The sequence below is a fragment of the Hakea prostrata genome, chromosome 1 (genome assembly GCF_041222555.1).
Source record: "Hakea prostrata isolate BN-2017 chromosome 1, UWA_Hpros_2, whole genome shotgun sequence".
NCBI lineage: Eukaryota > Viridiplantae > Streptophyta > Magnoliopsida > Proteales > Proteaceae > Hakea > Hakea prostrata.
This window is the reverse complement of record NC_142600.1, coordinates 5,707,410-5,725,457: the sequence shown is the minus strand read 5'-3', so window position 1 is coordinate 5,725,457 and position 18,048 is coordinate 5,707,410. Positions and strand designations below refer to the sequence as shown.

Sequence of the window (18,048 nt, the reverse complement as noted above, 5' to 3'; positions counted from 1 at the left end):
TTTGGAAATTGAAAATCACCTAATATATGCCTACCATTATACTGTTACTAAATTTCCTATCAATTAGCATCTTATATGCTAATTTGTTTGTAAAACTTTCATTATTGTGATTGGTAAAAATTTAAATAGAACATGAGAGTTTCAACAACCATAAGTGTGTAGTCCCACCAAAGCCAAAACTAATTATAAAATATAAGATTTTAAGGATATAATTGACATTCAGTATATTTTCTTTAAATGATGGCAACGTCATATTTTTAACTTCTTAATTTTAATAAAGGTCAAAATAGATATTACATATTTGATGTTAACAGCCACTTAACACAGTTAGAAGTGAGGGGACAATAATAACTTCATAAAAGAGGTTTGATTAGTAATAAAACCAAAATACAAGGGAGCAATAGTAATTATCCCTTCTTATTTGTTGCCAGGGGTAATGAATCCCATTGGACCTCACAAACCCAAGCCCCCTCTATCAAGATCCTTACCTAATGTATCTCGAAAATATGAAATTTATGAATTTGTAACTTCAATGACCAATGCTATTTTATGCTCAAATTTAACATGCGATGCCTCATTAGCACAACCCCAGGAGCCCCAATCTAAACCCAAGCCCATCACATCGCTGCTAGGGCCAACCTTACATTCTCAATTTACAAATTCATAAATTTCTGTTGAACTCTCTTCTAATCAATCATTTTTTTTTTACATTTGCAATGAATACAAGCCCCGTCCCAATGAAAAATTGCACGGCTAAAGGGGTAGTTTTTTTTTTTTTTTTTTTTTTTTTAAGCGATAACTAAGCACTGTTTGAAAGAAAAGAAAGAAAGGAAACAGTAGAGACACTAGATCGGTAAACCAACTGCTGTAAGAACATTGAGATCTTCATGGCCTGTGCCACTTCTTAATCCTCACCACCTAAGTGCCAAATTGCCTTCAGTATCGTTGAAATATGCATCTCTCTCGCCTATTATTATTTGCCCCTGTACACAATCTCTTCATCATCCACATCCAAAGCAGGGTTACAGAGGCATCTGAACAGCCTTCCAATACCCTGCATAAGAAGAGGTAAAAGTTAATACGGACTCACCAAATGATTTTGAAAAAATATATTTAATGGTTAAGTAGACAAGTTTTCTTATTGGGTGTCGACCAATGGCAGTAACAACAATTTCTGTTACTACTTTTTTGGAAAGAATCTTGGTAACATTAATAAAGCCAAGGGTTATTAGGAGTAAAACAGTACCCTAATTCGGTATGGGACTAGAAACTGAAAGACATGTGTAGGCTCGGCAATTAGTTTAACACATCTTCTGTGGAGATAAAACCTAAACTTTGGTAGCTGCAAACTGGTACGAGCATGGGATCTATCAAGGGAAAACATCAAAAGGAAGAAACTCCCCTAAAACAGCTCTTTTGATTTACCATAATTGTAACAATCAGGGCACAGATATCCGAAATAGATATGATGATTGAGTTGAAAAAATAAGAAAAGTGCCCTTTGAAGTCACTCTTGCTGAGGAAAATAAGAAACGGGTATCTGTTTCACTTCCATTTCCACTTCATACCCATAGATTGTATATACAGTAATCCTAACATAAGAGAATAATTGGCACAATATAAAGAGAAGCCAAAAAAAGGCACTTGATTTCAGGGTTAATAACATTTAATCTGTGACATCTAACAATATCGGCAGTTCTTATCATGACAATGCAGGCTGTGGACTCAATTCCTAAAAGCCACATCTTATTCTATTTTAGCTAGAGTGTGTATCCTTAAAGCATAAAAATGGCATATCAAAGCAGGAAAATTTCTGGGAAATCAAGTTGCATTTGCGGAGCACATTTTCATAATAATTTTACTAAGTCAGATTGATGATGAAGTGACATGAGATGCAAAATTGACAGGGATACATCGATGTTAATGAATGAAAGCAATGTGAAACGTGAACAAAGCCACAAGTTGACAGGAATGCATCGCTGTAGTTTGTTGGTTGATCAGATCAGATCAATCTTTTGCATTATGGATGTCTAACTTCACAAATTGGAGGTGAACAACGGATGAACGAATGTATACATTCATTTGTCAGGGCAAGTCAAAGTTCAAAGTAATAACAGAAGCGGATTTTGCAAGAAAAGCATGTGAGAAGGAAGCTTTTGATAAATGGAAAACAGAACTAATCACTGTATAATTATCCAGAAACAGTTTTTACATGCAATTAGTTATGTGATGTTACCATATATTGAAACCATTGAATAATCACAAGGCATGGGGTTTCACTGTCAGTGAAACAGATGGCTTGACTTCTTTGATTTAAGAAAATATCAATCTCCTACACTTAATGGTGCACAAATAGAAGAATATCATTGAAGCATTTATATGTAACCATTCATAGTTCAAGTGATTTTTTTGTCTTATGATCTAGCAACTCCACCATATGCCGAGATGGGGAGTCGACATAGATTGAGAACCTGTTGTTTGCATAAATCTGTTAAGCAAAAGCAAACAGATGATAATACATTTCAAACCTCCCAGATGTTGGCACATCAAAAGACAAAGTCTAGACTAACTCAATCTTAATGCAGAAGGTTACAACATGTATAAACTACATTTAGCACAATAGATAATGCACTGCACTACAATATCTACAGCCCCAGAGAACATTTAGCTGATGCCTACTTGTTATTATATCAGTTTGAGTTCAAGTGTTGCACTAACTCTAAAAGTTTGTTCAGTTTCATTACCTGTGTCATTTTGACTCAAGAATATCATAGATTTTCATTTACCTCTACAAATTTACCTATCTGTAGTGCTTCTGAACAATCTAAATTTACCTACGCATTTAATGACCGTATAAAAGCAATGTGTTAAAGATACTTTAACATGATAAGACAGCTCAAAGAATGTGCAAACATGCCTGAGTGATTAAAGGTGCGCGATATGGAAGTGTTCTGGGTGAATCCTCAACAGAACTACTGTCAGAACTGCTTCCATCATCATATATATCAGATACACTTTTCTTTTTCGATGTTCCACCAGTACTAGCATCTTTTCCCCTCTGCATCTATTAAAAAAAGGGTAAGTCATATATCTCCGATTTATGAATATTATTTTTAGTTTTCTAGACATGAAATTGGGCAAATACAGTAGAAATTTTACCAATACAAGAGCTGGAGATTCATAACAAAAAAATTTTGACATTCCAATATTGATATAAATACAATATTATCAAAGCACGGAAATTTATTACCAAAAAGAAAAAAGTAAACCACAGGAATTTTTTTTTTTGGATGAATAAATAATATATATAACGCAAGGAAATGAGAGAACAAGGCCTCTAGACAGAAGGCCGAAAAGGAGAGTTAAGACCCCAGGATACAACAATGAGCCTGTTCCTTGGGGTATCATCAACAAGGGGATGGAGAATAGCTATCAGCCTAGAAGAAACATCAAAATAGATGGCACTCCAAATCCTATCTATAGATCGGGATTTGGAGGTCCATCTCCTAAGATTGCACTCCCACCAAAGGTGATGGATCAAGGCACAATACACTAGCTTACCAATCCGATCACAAATGGAAATGCCTGAAAAGGTTCTCAAAATCCAAGACAAATCTCGAAAAAACCCATAGGATCACCTCAAACAGGGCCGAATGGAAATAATGGCTTTTCCCCCAGATAGATCTGGAGAAGGGGCAAGAAAAGAAAGGGTGCTCAAGGTTCTCTAAACCGTTCCAACAAAGGATGCAATTGGGGTTAGCATGGATATGGCGGTCAATAAGGAAAGATTGGGTGGGGAGGGCCAAGTTGACGGCTCTCCAAAGGCTAAGGGAATGGCGGGGAATGTAGCCTTTGAACCAAACCAAAGGTGGCCAGGGAGGCTTCGGGTTATGGGATCTGATGAGGTTCCAGGCAGAGGAGGTGGAGAAGGTTTCGGATGGGGAAGGGATCCAGACAATGAGGTCTCTCGGAGAGTTAGAGAGAGGGGGGAGGGATTCCCAAACCTGTGTGAGAATGGGGAGGGGGGAGGGGATCCAAGACCCATTTGAGATGAAACTAGACAAGGGAGCAGTTTTGGGGATATGGGTGCTATAAACAGTACGGGGACCAAAGAAGTTATAGAGAATGCCCATCGGATGCCACGGATCAAGCCAGAAGGAGGTGGTGGAACCAGAGGAAATGGAAATAGAGATGGCACAGGGACGCAGCAAGAGAATTTTCCTCCAGACCCATAAAGGATTAGGGGGCATGGGGACAGTCAAAAGGGAATCACATTGCAGGTGGTAAGAGTAGATCCAACTAACCCAAATGGAATCATGCTTTATAGCAATTTTCCATATAAGTTTGAGGAGGTAGGCAATATTTACATCAGAGATCCGCCGGATTCCCAAGCCTCCTTCGGAAGTAGGGCGGCAGATGGAGGACCAACTGATCAAATGGATGAAGCGCGAGGCTTCCTGTCCTTTCCAAAGGAAGGCACAAAAAAGAGACTCCATGGCATGGATGGTAGATTTTGGAATTGAGAAGATCCCGCACCAATAGAGATAGGAGGATTGAAGCACAGACCGAATGAGCACCACTCTCCCAGCAAACGATAGAAGTTTGCCCTTCCAGAGTTGGAGCTTCTTCCGGATGTTGTCAAGCATAAGGAGGCAGTGGTGACGAGTAAGCCTACTAGGGATGAGAGGGAGACCAAGGTAAACCACAGGAAAGGAACCAGGGGAAAAGCCTGACAGATGGAGGAGAGAGGCACGAAGCTGATCGGGGATACCCGAGAGAAAGATGGTGGATTTATTAAGATTGACGCAGAGCCCAGAGAGGGCTTCAAACTGCGACATAGCTGCGAGGATGGAGGAAATGAACACATGATCCGCTTTACAGAAGATCATAAGATCGTAAGCAAAAGCAAGGTGAGTTAGGTTTAGGGGCTTGGATTTGGGAATGGGGGAGATGAGAAGCTGATCACTTTTGGACTGAAGGATGTGGGAGAGGACCTCTAAGGCAAGGGAGAAGAGGTAAGGAGAAAGAGGGCAACCTTGGGGGTTGGAAGAATCCAGCCGGAGAACTGTTGGCGATGATGGAGAAACGGGGAGAAGAGATACAGGTTTCGATCCAATGGATGAAGGGAAGAGGGAAACTCATAGAATAGAGGACATCTCTAAGGAAATCCCAGCGAATAGAGTCAAAGGCTTTATGGAGATCAACCTTGAGGAGAGCAGCCGGAGAATGATCGGAGCGATCAAAGCCCTTGACAATCTCCGCACAAAGGAGAATGTTATCCGCAATGCTCCGGCCCGAGATAAAAGCCAATTGATTCGGGCTCACAAGGAGGGAAGCACCAGCTTGAGCCTATTCGCGAGGATTTGGGAAATTAATATATAGAGGACATTACAGAGGGAAATGGGGCGGAAGTCCGAGAGAGAGGAGGCCCCTTGCTTCTTGGGGATAAGGCAAAGGAAAGTTTGATTAATGGAAGAGAGTTGAGAGGGGTTAAGGAAGAAACTGCTGATGGCATGAACAAGATCATTCTCAATAAAGTTCCAAGAGGCAAGGAAGAAACCATACTGAAGCCATCAGGACCAGGAGCCTTGTTAGGCTTGTGGGAACAAATGGCAAGAAGGGATAGCACAGAGAGAGGAAATGGCAGAAGGATCCACAAATTTGTTAATGAGGTGGGTAGGAAGGGGAGAGCGGGGAGGTAGAGAGGAGGGGGAGAGGAGGTTGGAGAAGAAGGAGACGATCTCGGCCTTGATGCTGGCAGGGTCCAAGATGCAAACACCATTATTGGTGATGAGGGAAGGTATGGAGTTGAAGTTATTCCAAGCTTTAAGGAATCGGTGGAAGTAGACAAAATTTGAATCCCCCAGATCAAGCCACTTGATTATAGCTTTCTGGCGGAGGAAGCTTTCTTCCGAGGAGAGGAGGGAGGAAAGATCAGAGGAAAGAGATTTTTCCTTTTCGGCGAGGGAGGAGTTGAAACAGTCAATTTAAAGGAGGGATTGGATGGACTGGAGGCTGGAGCGGCAGGAAGAGAGTCTGGACAAGATATTACCAAAAGTCAAGGAATTCCAGGAGCGAAGAGCTTCTTTGGTGTTGCGAAGCCGGTGGGCAAAAGCAACAAGAGGGAGAGAGTGACAATGGACAGGTTTGGACCAGGCTTCCCTAACAGTGGGGATGAAAGTATCGCTTGAAGTCCACATATCAAAGAATTTGAAGGGTTTCGGGCCAAAGGAGATGGTAGGAGAAATTTGGGTAAGGCACGGAGAGTGGTCGGAAAGATTGGAATTAGAAAAGGAGGCATGGGAAGAGGGAAAGGCGGAGAACCAAGAATCATTGGTCAGGAAACGATCAAGTTTCGAGGCAATGCAAGCTGAACCCAAGCGATGGTTATACCAAGTAAGGGAATCGCCCGACCAGCGAAGATCAGCTATCCCCGAATCATCAATGCAAACATTGAAATCATCCATCGCATTAGGATCTGGGGCGGAGCCTCCGAGCCGCTCATGGGAAAACCTAATGATGTTAAAATCGCCACCAATACCCCAGGGGATATTAAGGGAAGAGGCGGAGATAGATTTAATATCCTCCCAAAGAGGGGCACGATCAGAGGCAAGATTGAAGCCATAGATAATGGTGAGGAGGAAAGGAGGGGAATGGTTGGCAAGGATGTTGAGATGCATAAGCTGAGGGGTGGAGCAAAGGAGAGAAATTTGGAATCTAGAGGAGTCCCAAAGAATCCAAATACGACCATTGGTATAAGGGGAAGAGATATAAAAGACCAAGAGGGGGCAATAAACGGGGCAATCCGAAGGGTGTTGTCCATTTGGACATGAGTTTCAAGAAGGGCACATAGAGATACTTTAGAAGATTTGATGGTGTTTTTAACATCAACTTGCTTTGCAAGGGAATTGAGCCCCCTGACATTCCAAATAAAGAAATCAAACATAGATAACAAAGGGGGGGGGCATCCATGTCACTGCTTGGGGAGGGGCAAAGGGGGTGGGGGTTCTCACACAGGGGGGGAAATGAGAGGGGAGAGTGTTTCAAAAATGTCAGGATCAATGGTTAAACTAGAGGAAGGGAATTAGACTCAGGAAAGGATCAGTTCATGGGGGTGATGGGCAGGTCTGGGTCAGAGGTGGGAAGCTTCATGTTTGGGGGGGCTGCAGGAGGGAAAGGGGTAGGCTGGAGGCTAGTAGAAGCGGTGAGAGGTTTTGAGTGGGGAGTGTGAGAGGAGCTGTCATGGGTTTTAACTTTGGCTATGGGATGGGTAGTGCGGGTGTGGGTTGGGAGGTGGGCTTTAGATTTGTTTAAGGAGGAATTGAGGGATTTAGAGGTTATTGGAGGCCCAAGGACAGTGAGGGGTAAGAGCCCAAGAGAGATGGGCTTGGGAGAAGAAGCGGTAGTTGGGTTTCTGGCAGTGGGCTTGGGCCGACGGTGCTTGAAAATGGGTTGGGATTTAGTTGCCAAAAGGGAAGGGGAGGGTAAGGGCAAAAGGGGGTTTTTCTAGGGATTGAGAGGGGTTAATAGGGCATCATTGGCGATGTGAGCCGAAACCACAGAACAGTTTTTGGGATCCATTTGTTTTATGTCGTAGAGGCTTCTAGAGGCGATATATATGGGAGAGGTTTCAAGGTTGTCAGGGAAATGGTCAACCGATCAGACTTTACCTTAACCATCGTTCGATCAGTGGCGTGCTTATCGGTATGGGACCTTGATCGCATCAGCCGGGGGGGAGAAGCTTTCCGATTTGATGGTGGCATCAGCATCAACGATCAGAGGAGCAGGGCTCAGACCTGTGGCGGCAGAGGAGTAGAGAGAGGCAGCTTTTGATACGTCCTTCGAGATCAGGAGAGCAAAGATGCTTGTCGGCGGCAAGGAACCAGCTTTTCTTCTGTTCCTCCGGTAGGTTTTTGCAAGATGGAAGCTCGAAAATTTGCTTCTACAGGCGGCAACAGCAGCGGAGGCTTTTCTTCTTTCGAAGGCAGCAAGAGAGAGAGGAGAAGACTGACTATTGTCGACCATGATAGCTTCAAGAAGATCAATAGTGTTGCGGGGAGCTTCAGGAGGCAGGCACATCTTCTCAGACAGAGGCTCTGCATTGGAAGGGCGAGAAGCAGTCAGAGATTGATAACCAGGTTAATTCTTATGTATAAAAAGCAGTCTGTAAGAAGAGCTGAAGAAGAGCATGAGGCATCATCGTGGCCGAAAGCAAAGCAGAGATCTCAAAGAAGAGGTATCCAGTCGTATACGATGGTTTGATCATACTTTAGGCCGTTGTCATCGGCGATGGAAACAGTAGCCGGCAGGGGCTTGGCAGCTGGGAAGTCCACGCAAAGGCGGGCATATAAAAGTCTCTCCAACTTGAAAGTTTTGGCATCAGAACGCAGAGGAATTCCAAAAGCAAAGCCAATTCTACTGAGACAATTGGAATTCCAAAACTCCAAAGGCAGACCAGGTAAGTTAATCCACAGGGGAAGGGAGTTGAAGTCGACCCTGCAAAGAGGAGAGGAAGGAGACCATGGTTTGAGGAAGATTTGGGATTTTCCAACAGACCAGGGAGATCCCTCCAAGGCACGGGCATGACAATCCACAGATGAGAGGTTAAAGAGAAAAATTCAAGAATCAAGCAGATGCGTATCCATAAGACCAACGGCTTTCCATTGTTGGCAAGGGAGGATTTGATGATGTTGAAAGGGGGAACAGGGCCGAGAAATTGACCAATAATGGCCAGCTTCCAGCGGAGAATGCCCAGGGCAGTGGAGGTGGAGAGGCAGTGAGCGTGAGGGGTGATATTGTTGTTAGGGGTGGAAGGTACGAAAGAAAGGTTGAGGTTTAATGCAGAGGCATTAGGAGATGAGAAGAGGGAGTTCCAAGGCTTGGTTGGGGGTGGGAGGTCATCGGAGGGATGAGAGGAGAGGGAAATGGGGGAAAAGGGGGTGGCTGGAGCAAGGGAAGGCTGAGGAGGGGTCAGAGCCGGAGAAGACATAGTTCTCAGGGAAACATTTTTCCCGGCGGGATGAAGGGTTAACAGAGATGTTGAGTCTTTTTTCTATTCGTATCAAGGAACATTAGGAAAACTTAGTTCTATGACTGTAGCCTGAAAAACTCAACCACAGAAATTGTTACTTGCACCTATTTGCACGTATATGGATATTGGCCATCAGGATCTAACTCGTTTAATCAGGCAAAATCTAGCAAGTAATAGGATTTGGTCTCACAAGTGTGCTCCAATAAAAGAAACAAATATTTACATGCAGAGAGGACAGATATGTTGGATTAAAGAAGGAGCATTACTAACTTATCGTGTGTGGGGGGAAACAAGAATATTCTTTTCTTGACCTTATACAAACAGAAATTAAAGATTGAATATGTATGGCTACCACAAACCAGCTTGCCTATACTTCACCCACATACATGAAGTAATCCATGTTAGGGAATATCCAGGAAAGAGAGCAAATACATTTCTCTTTACCAGACTTTTTATTAAAGATCTACAAACTGGATGTTATAATAGAGAAAATTATGAAATAGATTGTATTGAACCTGAAATACTTTTCCCAAAATTTTCAGAGCATGTGCGCGAGCTTTAAGTTCCTCTTTCTTTACATTATTTTCTTGTAGCACCTGCAATTGATTCAAGCATAATAAGGGGATATGATAACAAATTTTTGAGATAACAAAAAAATCCCTGCACTCAAATTAAATAAAGTGGACAAAAGTTTCTCTGGAATCCTACAATTCAATTGAACTAAGATAGAAAGAACAAACAATTGATGGAAGCCAAATTACATAATCTGATATTTAAGATGTACCACAACATATCATACTGGTTCTGAAGGTATGATGGACTAGTATATTGTTCTTTATCCATCTTCACTTGCTGAAAAGTTATAATTATTTTTCCTTCTCTTCAGCTCATCCTTGTGGATCATCAGAATCTTCTTTTTTCCCTTCTCATAATAAAACCTAGAACACTATCAAGAGACCTAAGCCAGCTATTATAAAATTGTCATTGAGGTCATCCAGGATATAATTTGTTCCTTTTTACTCTTCATCATTGTATTTGGCATAATTGTTAAATGGAAATGAAGAAGCTCAAGAATTTACCATCTGACACACATGTAAGAGAGTTACTTCAATATCTACCACATTCAGTTTCCACAATGAGTTCATCAGTGCATCCTTATTTAATCGCATATGTGAATCAACATCATTTTGTGGACCACTACCATCGATGTTAAATTGTCGTTGCATATCTTCTTGCAGTTGCAATAATTGAAAAGCACCTGTATCAATATCCACAACATATCAAGAGAACCAGTGGAAACTTAAAACTTAACAAAAATTTAATGATATGATAATGGCGACAAACACCTTTTGCAGCTGTGAGTTGTGACCTCCAAAAATGTCCTTTATTCCTCACCCATTCAGCCACAAAGGGGACTCCCAAGTAAATTGCCTTTTTTCCTAATTCTTGTGCTGCCTGTCTTGCATATATGTAGCCCACGGTATATAGAATGTCGAGTCCAAAAGCTGTATTTACAACAGACATAAAAAAACTGTCTTTAGAAAATTCTCACTATTCAAGGTGCAGGAGTGTATCAAGTTCATGTTGTTTCCTTGTGAGAATCAGAAACCAGTCTTTCACTGCACATAACAAGTGTGACCTTACCTTCCCTCACCCCTTATTTTTTTAGTTTTTTTTTAATTCTTCTATAGAGGTGACAATGCCGTTTGCTGCACTCATCAATTTTGTGAATATGTTATAGAAAGAGAGAACAATATCTCTTGAAATGGTAGAAAGCATTTAAGTCATGACTCCCAAGGTTCAAAAGGACTGGTGCCAGCAGATAGTTTCATAGCCGATTACAGAAAACCCCAAATAAATCATGGTATGGTTTTTCTAGGTGAACACAACCAGAAAGAAACTCTAGGCTGGCACTTCTGGGTATTTTCATCTGCGTAAGGCAGTTCACTTGTGGATGACTCCCATTTTATGAATTTTAGTGCAAAACAATTACTAATTTGGGTCAATAATGAGTGCAATCTTGTTCATGACTTGAATTACTAGTCATATCAAGAGAAAATTGTAGAGAGACCACTAAATTGAGTTTGTTTTGAAAATTTTTGGATGGAAATCTTTGTGTTCCCCGTAAGAGTAGCTACACTGGGTGATGAGGATATCAGTGAGCCGTTTCGAGTTTACCGGCAACGCCAACGTAGAGATCATCCCACGACAACATCTATGTGGATGGATGATGAGTTTGGAGGTGTTGCCGACGTAGAGATCATCCCACGACAGCATCTATGTGGATGGTGTTGGGTTTGGGTGTCTTGTATTTTGTGGGTCCATGTGATTATGATTTTGGTTGTATTTGTAATTGAAACAGGGTTTGGGTCAATTACTAGTACTGGGTTAAACTTGTAATTACATTGGGATTAGGGTTTTAGGTTTCCCTATAAATAGTCTCTATGGAATAACCTAGTAGATACAGAAGCAAAGGATAATACTTTGTGGGTGCAAGAGTGGCGTGAAGTTTTCTGAAATAGTGGAACTCTTTTTCTCTTTGGTGGACATAGGCAGGGTTTTGCCGAACCACGTTAAATTCCCCCTTGTGTGCTTTGCTTGTGTTCTTCTCTATTCGTAGTTGTGCATCCATTATCCCTAACAGATGGATGATGAGTTCGGAGGTTATCGGATTGCACATCCATTATCTCTAACAGATGGATGAATGAATGAATGAAAGAACTAGAAAAGAAGCTCACGCTGCTCTCTCTCTCTCTCTCTCTCTCTCTCTCTCTCTCTCTAGAAAAATTCCCCTTGCTCTCCTCTACAAAGACCTCCTCTCTTTTTTTTCTTGAAAAAGACCTAGTTTCTTTCCTGGAAATCTTTTTTCTTCTTCCCCAAACCCCATGGTTGTTCTATTTTTCTTGTAGAAAAAAATCTTTGTTCTTTTTTTTTCTTCCCTCTTTTCCTTATTTCCTTTTATTTTCCTACCCTACGTCAGTCTAGTTTTTCTTTTGTTAGTCTCCCTTCCCTTCTCTTTGTTTCTTTTCTTTCTCTCCCTCTCTCTTATCACCTACTCTCTTTCCTAGGATACACCATTACTTAAAAATATTTTTTTTCTCCTTTCCTAGATTCACCACTACTTCAAAATATTTTTTTCTTTCTCTTATTTCTGTTCCTAAATGCTTTCTAACCCCTGTTTTGTAGCCAGGATCAGTAAGTAACATTATCTCTCCCTAAATATTTCTCATTTATTCTTTGGCAGTAGTTTTGTTTAAAACAAAAACTTCATAAGACTCCCTTTACATTGTTAATTGTTGAATTCCTTGTTAAAAATCTGATATTGATTAGGACAGCTCTATTTTCTTTAAGTTTCTTAATACCCTTGCATTCAATTTAGTGTTGTGGTGCTAAGATCCTCATCCCCTTGTCTCCTTATTGATTCTTGTTTAGTTGTGCTTACCAGTAGGACTTATTGTGTTTATTTCTCTACTTTAGTTGTCTTACATGCATGATTAATCAGAATTCAAGTGCTGCAAATTCCTTTCTTTACTATCTGTCAAGAATAGGTGTTTAATTCTAAGAGTCTAGTAGCCCACTTTGTAGGTCCCCTATCTTCTAGGGTTTCTCCTACATCACTAGGACTTCATGGTTTGATGGCTGAAAATTTGAAAATAATTCATTAGATGGCGAGATATATATATGGAATTGAAATGCATGATGAAAGTTAACATGTATTCTATCCATAGCCAACCAGATGGCCAAATAAGTCCACATGGCAAAATTATCCTCTCAATGGCTAGCCATGTAGAAATTTCTCTCTTGAAGTGCGCACCTAGAATAATGTTAGAAATATTAGAATTTGACCCCATTCAATTTCTGTTAAAACTAAAATTTTCAGTAAAGTTTCATTCCATTCAGAGAATACAATTTTAATAGTCATTTCATTTTGCTTTTTATGTTTCCCAGAATTTCAATTTTTTCGACTGAAACTTTGAACAATGACCAAGAGAACATTCCCATCTTGATGCATACAAGCTATCAAGTGATTGAGCTTTCCCACTGCTAAGAAACTGGATTTAGTTTGCATTTGTATTGAAATATTGCAGAGGATAAGTAAGACAGAGAGCTATAAAACCAGGGGCATGAACTGAAGAAAAGATTTAAAATCATGTAGTTAATTAGTGATACCTGTATCTGAAAGACGCTTAGCTTCAGATTCGGCATGTTTAATGAATCCTCTTTTGTCACCATGGACATATTGACTAAGAAAATCTTTCAGTACACGAGCAAGCTTTTCTTCCCTTTCTTTTTGGATGGCCTTCATTTAAATAATTATGTACGACAACATAAACAGGAAAGCTCATTAGACCACCACATGCTATTTTATGGAAACTCAAGACATTTCTTATCTAAATGACACAAACCCTTACTAGTAAAGGGGAAGGATCTGACTAAAAGATTATCTCAAGATGGGAACAACAATTCCAATCAATTTTCAGTATTCCACCATGTCTATTACCATCATATCTAGATATTAGGAGATGAAGCCACGGCATTACCATCACATTCACCAGCTGAAAAATTACAGAAAGGAAACCCCCTTTTATTCTAATATATAAAGGAATTATCTATGAAGGTGTGGGACATGAAAAGAACAGAAATCTTTGTCGATATATGATATATATTTTTATATACTACTGCCCGATCAACAACATACATGTTCTTGTGTGGATAAAAATTACTGGTTGTAACATGGCATCAGAGCCAGGAGGCCTTTTCAATACTGGCAAGTGAGAGAAGTTTTGTTTGTATGCCATGTCCCTATGCCTTGTGCCCCTGGGTGCCAGATGACTCTCACTTGAGGACCAGTCATGCTGCCACATGCAGACCTATGCATGTGTGTGGGAGCGCACATGCAGGAGGTGTTGATATACATTGTTGTTGTCCATATGCTCAAGCTTTTGGAATAAGCAGTTGCAACAGTTCTATAAAATGTTTCTATCAGGTTGGTTGACTTGAATGATAATGACTAATATCTCATGGTCTATCTGAGAAGTCTCTGAACTTATAATTTATTTTTTCTTTATGAATGAGTACATTGTCACTCCTCCCCCACCCCCAGCCCCACTACAGAGGAAAATAATTGTCTCTGCCAGATCAGAGGGGGACTTGACAGATGATGGTCAAAAATCTTATGGGGTAGCAGTGCAGCCTTTGGACTTCCATTTATTTATTCTTTATGAATTAAGTACTTCCTTGATGGGTGCTGCATGTCCATGATTGTTTTTGGTTATTCCTACTTGTGTTAAGAGGTGAAGAAGTTTATTTTATTGATAGATCTAACCTCACTCTTACACTTCATCATATGTAGGATGACTGTCTCAGCAATGATTTGTGTGGGTTGTGAAGGAAGATTTTCAAGCTTGATCAATCATCCATGGCAACAAATGGCATCAATCATGGTTCGTCGTTTATCTACCCGTGACCTGGAGTGTTCATACATTTCAGTATGTCCATCTATGGCATATGGTGACAACATGAACTTGGTATAACCAGAGGAGTTCAGAAAGCCCATCAAGGATATAGATCAGATCTCAATTGGACACACATTAAGACAGTACAATTAAGACGCTGACTCTTTTTCCCATCTAATTCATATTGTATTTTATATTTCTAAGTTTTAAAGTGATTCTCAATACTCTCAGACCCATAGGATATAGCCTCAAAGTTCTGAAACATGTCTTAATGGTTTAACTATAGTTGGATGACTTTGCCTATGAACGGAAGATTTTTGGCATATATTGGTATGTTGACCTAAAACCTACGGGGAGAAGCTGTATGCCAAGAGTCAAGTTGTTTCAGGCCCAAAAGTCAAGCCAGTCAGAGTGCTAATCTATCAACTTGAATCCAGTCTGTATTTCCTGAGGCCAACTTTTTGAAGTGCTCATACAATCATAATTCTCAAAATGTGGAAGTTGTAGCTCTTTCCTCCTTGGATGCTGTCTTTTAACACATTATTTATACTTATTCATCCAAAAAGAAACTTTGCACAATAAGAGAGCTGTTTGAGACTCTTTTGGCCACATTTTTCAGCCACCCCTTCTCTATTTAAGACAAGCTTATGGAAATATCATCTAAGACTCTTGCATACATGTAGCACATCTTTCTCTTTGGGCAGTGAGGTTTAACAATCCACCTCACTCCCCCCATCTTGGGTTGCATAACAGTCTGACAACCCCATCTAATCATTGGGGCATTCATGTACTAACTTGTCATAACTGATTCCATCTATTGCTTAAGGCAGGCTAATAGGTTTATGTCAGAAACAAGGTTTGACTCGGGGTAATTGCAAGAGAGCAAATTTTAATACAGCAGGCATGGCTTCTGTTGCAAGGAATCCCTAGGAACACGATGTTTATCATTCAGAAAAGAGAAACCTTGATAGAGTCAGCAATACATGAACTTGATACCACGTAAGCAACAATCACTAGGCTATAACTGATTATAACAGATCTTCTCAGATAATATGTGGTACTTTCAAGAAAGTCAAACAAATAGATTAGTGACTTTCCAAAGTGACAGTAATGACTTGTTGGAATGTTTAACATACTTGCCTTCAACCTCTCATGTACTTTTTCTGAATTGTCACTTTCAGTAGATAATTCAGTGGAAGCCATTGATGCCACAGCCAAATGTCCTATGTAATCTTCAAACTTTTCACTTCCAAAAAGAAGGGCAAAGACCGCAGTTGGGTCAAGCATTGTTTCCCTGCACACAAAGAAAAGAAGGATATAACAGTTTACCAGGAAGGTCTGAATGGTATGCCATCACAGTATGAGGAATGCCAGAGGAGTGTGAGAATTCTATAACAGGTCATTAACTCATTAATGTGTGTGTACATGCGCATTAAAGACCGTGATATTTTCTGTATCCATTTCCAAAGAGGAGAACAGATAGTTGGCATCTATCACCATTAAGACTTTGTGAAAAAAAATTTAGGAACACCTGAGGAAGTATTTTTAGACAATGCACTCAATATCGAGAAGCTGACATGTATGTGCATTATTACAAGGATTGTTGCTATGCTGATAGCCTGATACAGGCATAAAGTTATGCTCTTGCACTTCTGATCTAAAACAAATCCATCAGTGCTTTATATAAATTTTAATTGAATCGAATATTTAGAGAGAGTAACTTAGTCACACACAAAGTGATTCATAGATGAGCTCAAGAATTTGACTAATTTAGACCAAACTTGTCAACTTTATGATAGGGTCTCAAGAGAGCATATTTTTAGGTTTGCTGCCAAACTAGATATGACAGACATGATTAAGGTCATTGTTGTGTACACAAAAAATTGTACCAGCCAAAGAATTTCATGGTGGCCTAGTTCAGTGAATTTTATATGACAAATATCACTCATTCACAGACACAGCATCTTGTTTCTCAAGTCAAAGCTTATAGATGAGAGGTTGTGAATTAATAAGCACTACAAAGGTCCAAGATGTGAAATTGGTGCCTGAAATTTTTGTTTGATATTTCTTTAGCATAAACTTTCCCTTCTGCTGCCTTGATTTAAATGGTCTTGACATTCACCTTCAAGGTGCTTTATGCTTCATGAACCTACATATATGTACCTACACATTCACATGAGAAAAATACGGTTATTCTTGTGTTCTTTTTGACATACCTGGAGACGGAATATTTTCCATTCCGATTGTAAGCATCCCTTTGTACAGGATCACTCAAAACCTGATAAGCTTCTCCCAATACCTGAGAGCAATTGAACTTGGATTGTTTATGACATTCAACAAATCTCTCTAATATAAGAAAGAAAGTGATCTACTATCAAAAGCATTAATAAAAAGTCGCACAGCAGCTAATATGAATAAGTGGAAGATCCATGTCATATCAGATGCGGAATCATGTTCTATCTAATACGATAAGTTCACTATCCTAGAATCAAATTCAGGTTTCATTACTCTCGTCTACTAAATGAGGAGACGGAGCACTTGCCTGAAATCTTTCGGCTGCCTGAGGATCATTTGGATTTTTGTCAGGATGGACCTGCCTTGCCTGCAACAAACTACAGCGGTTCAGGTACAATGCACGAAAATCAATTAGATTAAAGCAAAAATAAATCCTCTTTTAAGGAAACCTAAAATAAAAGGGAAACACATTGTGTTGGAGGAGAAATCGATGAAATATGTTGTTATCGTTCAGGATTGGCAAAATTCCTAAGCGATCTCAGTTCCATAGACAATTGCGAATCAGATTGTGGATACTGTTTGTCAATGCTTATGAATTGGAGAAACTAAATCAAGGTAATGAAATTCTATCTACAAAGGAAGACCGCGAACGAGAACGGTTAAACATAATCAAGAAAAGAAACACTGAACTCAACAGAGTAGAACAGAAAATCAAACAACAATCTGATTCAACAAATAAATCATCAACCACGCTCTTCGTTGGACATAAACCTTGAGATAGTAAGCTTTCCTGATCTCCTCTTCGGAAGCAGAGGGACTGACGCCAAGAACATCGTAACACTCCGTTTCCTTGACCATTTCTTCTCCAAGAAGTAGCACGAGTTGCAGATGAGCTTGAAACACTAGAGTAGGAGATGAAAGAAAGAATCAGAGAGCAGCCGAAAAAATAGATCATTTCGAACCCCACCCGCACGCAGCTCTCACTATGCCTCCCGACTTTCCAGTTCTTCACGGAATAAACAAATGCCGCCAAAAGTTCATTTTCGAGAGGGAAAACAGTATTATAACTTATAACTGCAACAACGATTTGGGCCGCTCTCGTTGCCTTTAGAGCTGTCAGTAGCGTTAATTTTGTGGGACCATACTGGACAACATTGGGCCCGATATGATAGGTCCTACTAGTCCTTAGTGGGCTTTTGTAGAAAAGAGCACCAACTTGTGTTGTGTCAATGGAGGCCCACATGGATACTGATCCAATTCGGCCCAATTCATCCAGGCCCATTTTGAACATCAGCCGTGCTGGCTTCCATGGTTTATTCGGAAGCC

The 18,048-nt window shown here is 40.3% G+C and overlaps 1 protein-coding gene across 1 annotated transcript; it reads right to left on the bottom strand.

The window, feature by feature from the left end:
• Positions 1 to 319: 319 nt before the first annotated feature.
• LOC149026937 (DNAJ heat shock N-terminal domain-containing protein) lies at positions 320 to 17,735 on the bottom strand. The gene is made up of 10 exons (XM_089157495.1): positions 17,494 to 17,735; positions 17,030 to 17,089; positions 16,704 to 16,786; positions 15,628 to 15,781; positions 13,202 to 13,331; positions 10,378 to 10,536; positions 10,111 to 10,289; positions 9,547 to 9,627; positions 2,918 to 3,058; positions 320 to 1,054 (listed from the first exon to the last, which is right to left on the bottom strand). The coding sequence occupies exons 1-10, from the start codon at positions 17,578 to 17,580 to the stop codon at positions 974 to 976; spliced, it is 1,155 nt and encodes a 384-aa protein (XP_089013621.1). The 5' UTR covers positions 17,581 to 17,735; the 3' UTR covers positions 320 to 973.
• Between the last annotated feature and the right edge of the window lie 313 nt (positions 17,736 to 18,048).

What these genes read in the sequence shown, in the direction of transcription:
- LOC149026937 (XM_089157495.1), bottom strand. Translation starts at nt 17,580, where the DNA reads ATGGTCAAGGAAACGGAGTGTTACGATGTTCTTGGCGTCAGTCCCTCT. An exon ending in AGGCAGCCGAAAGATTTCAG is followed by an intron (nt 16,787 to 17,029) that starts GCAAGTGCTCCG and finishes AATTGCTCTCAG; the next exon opens with GTATTGGGAGAAGCTTATCA. An exon ending in GGAAAATATTCCGTCTCCAG is followed by an intron (nt 15,782 to 16,703) that starts GTATGTCAAAAA and finishes CTTTGTGTGCAG; the next exon opens with GGAAACAATGCTTGACCCAA.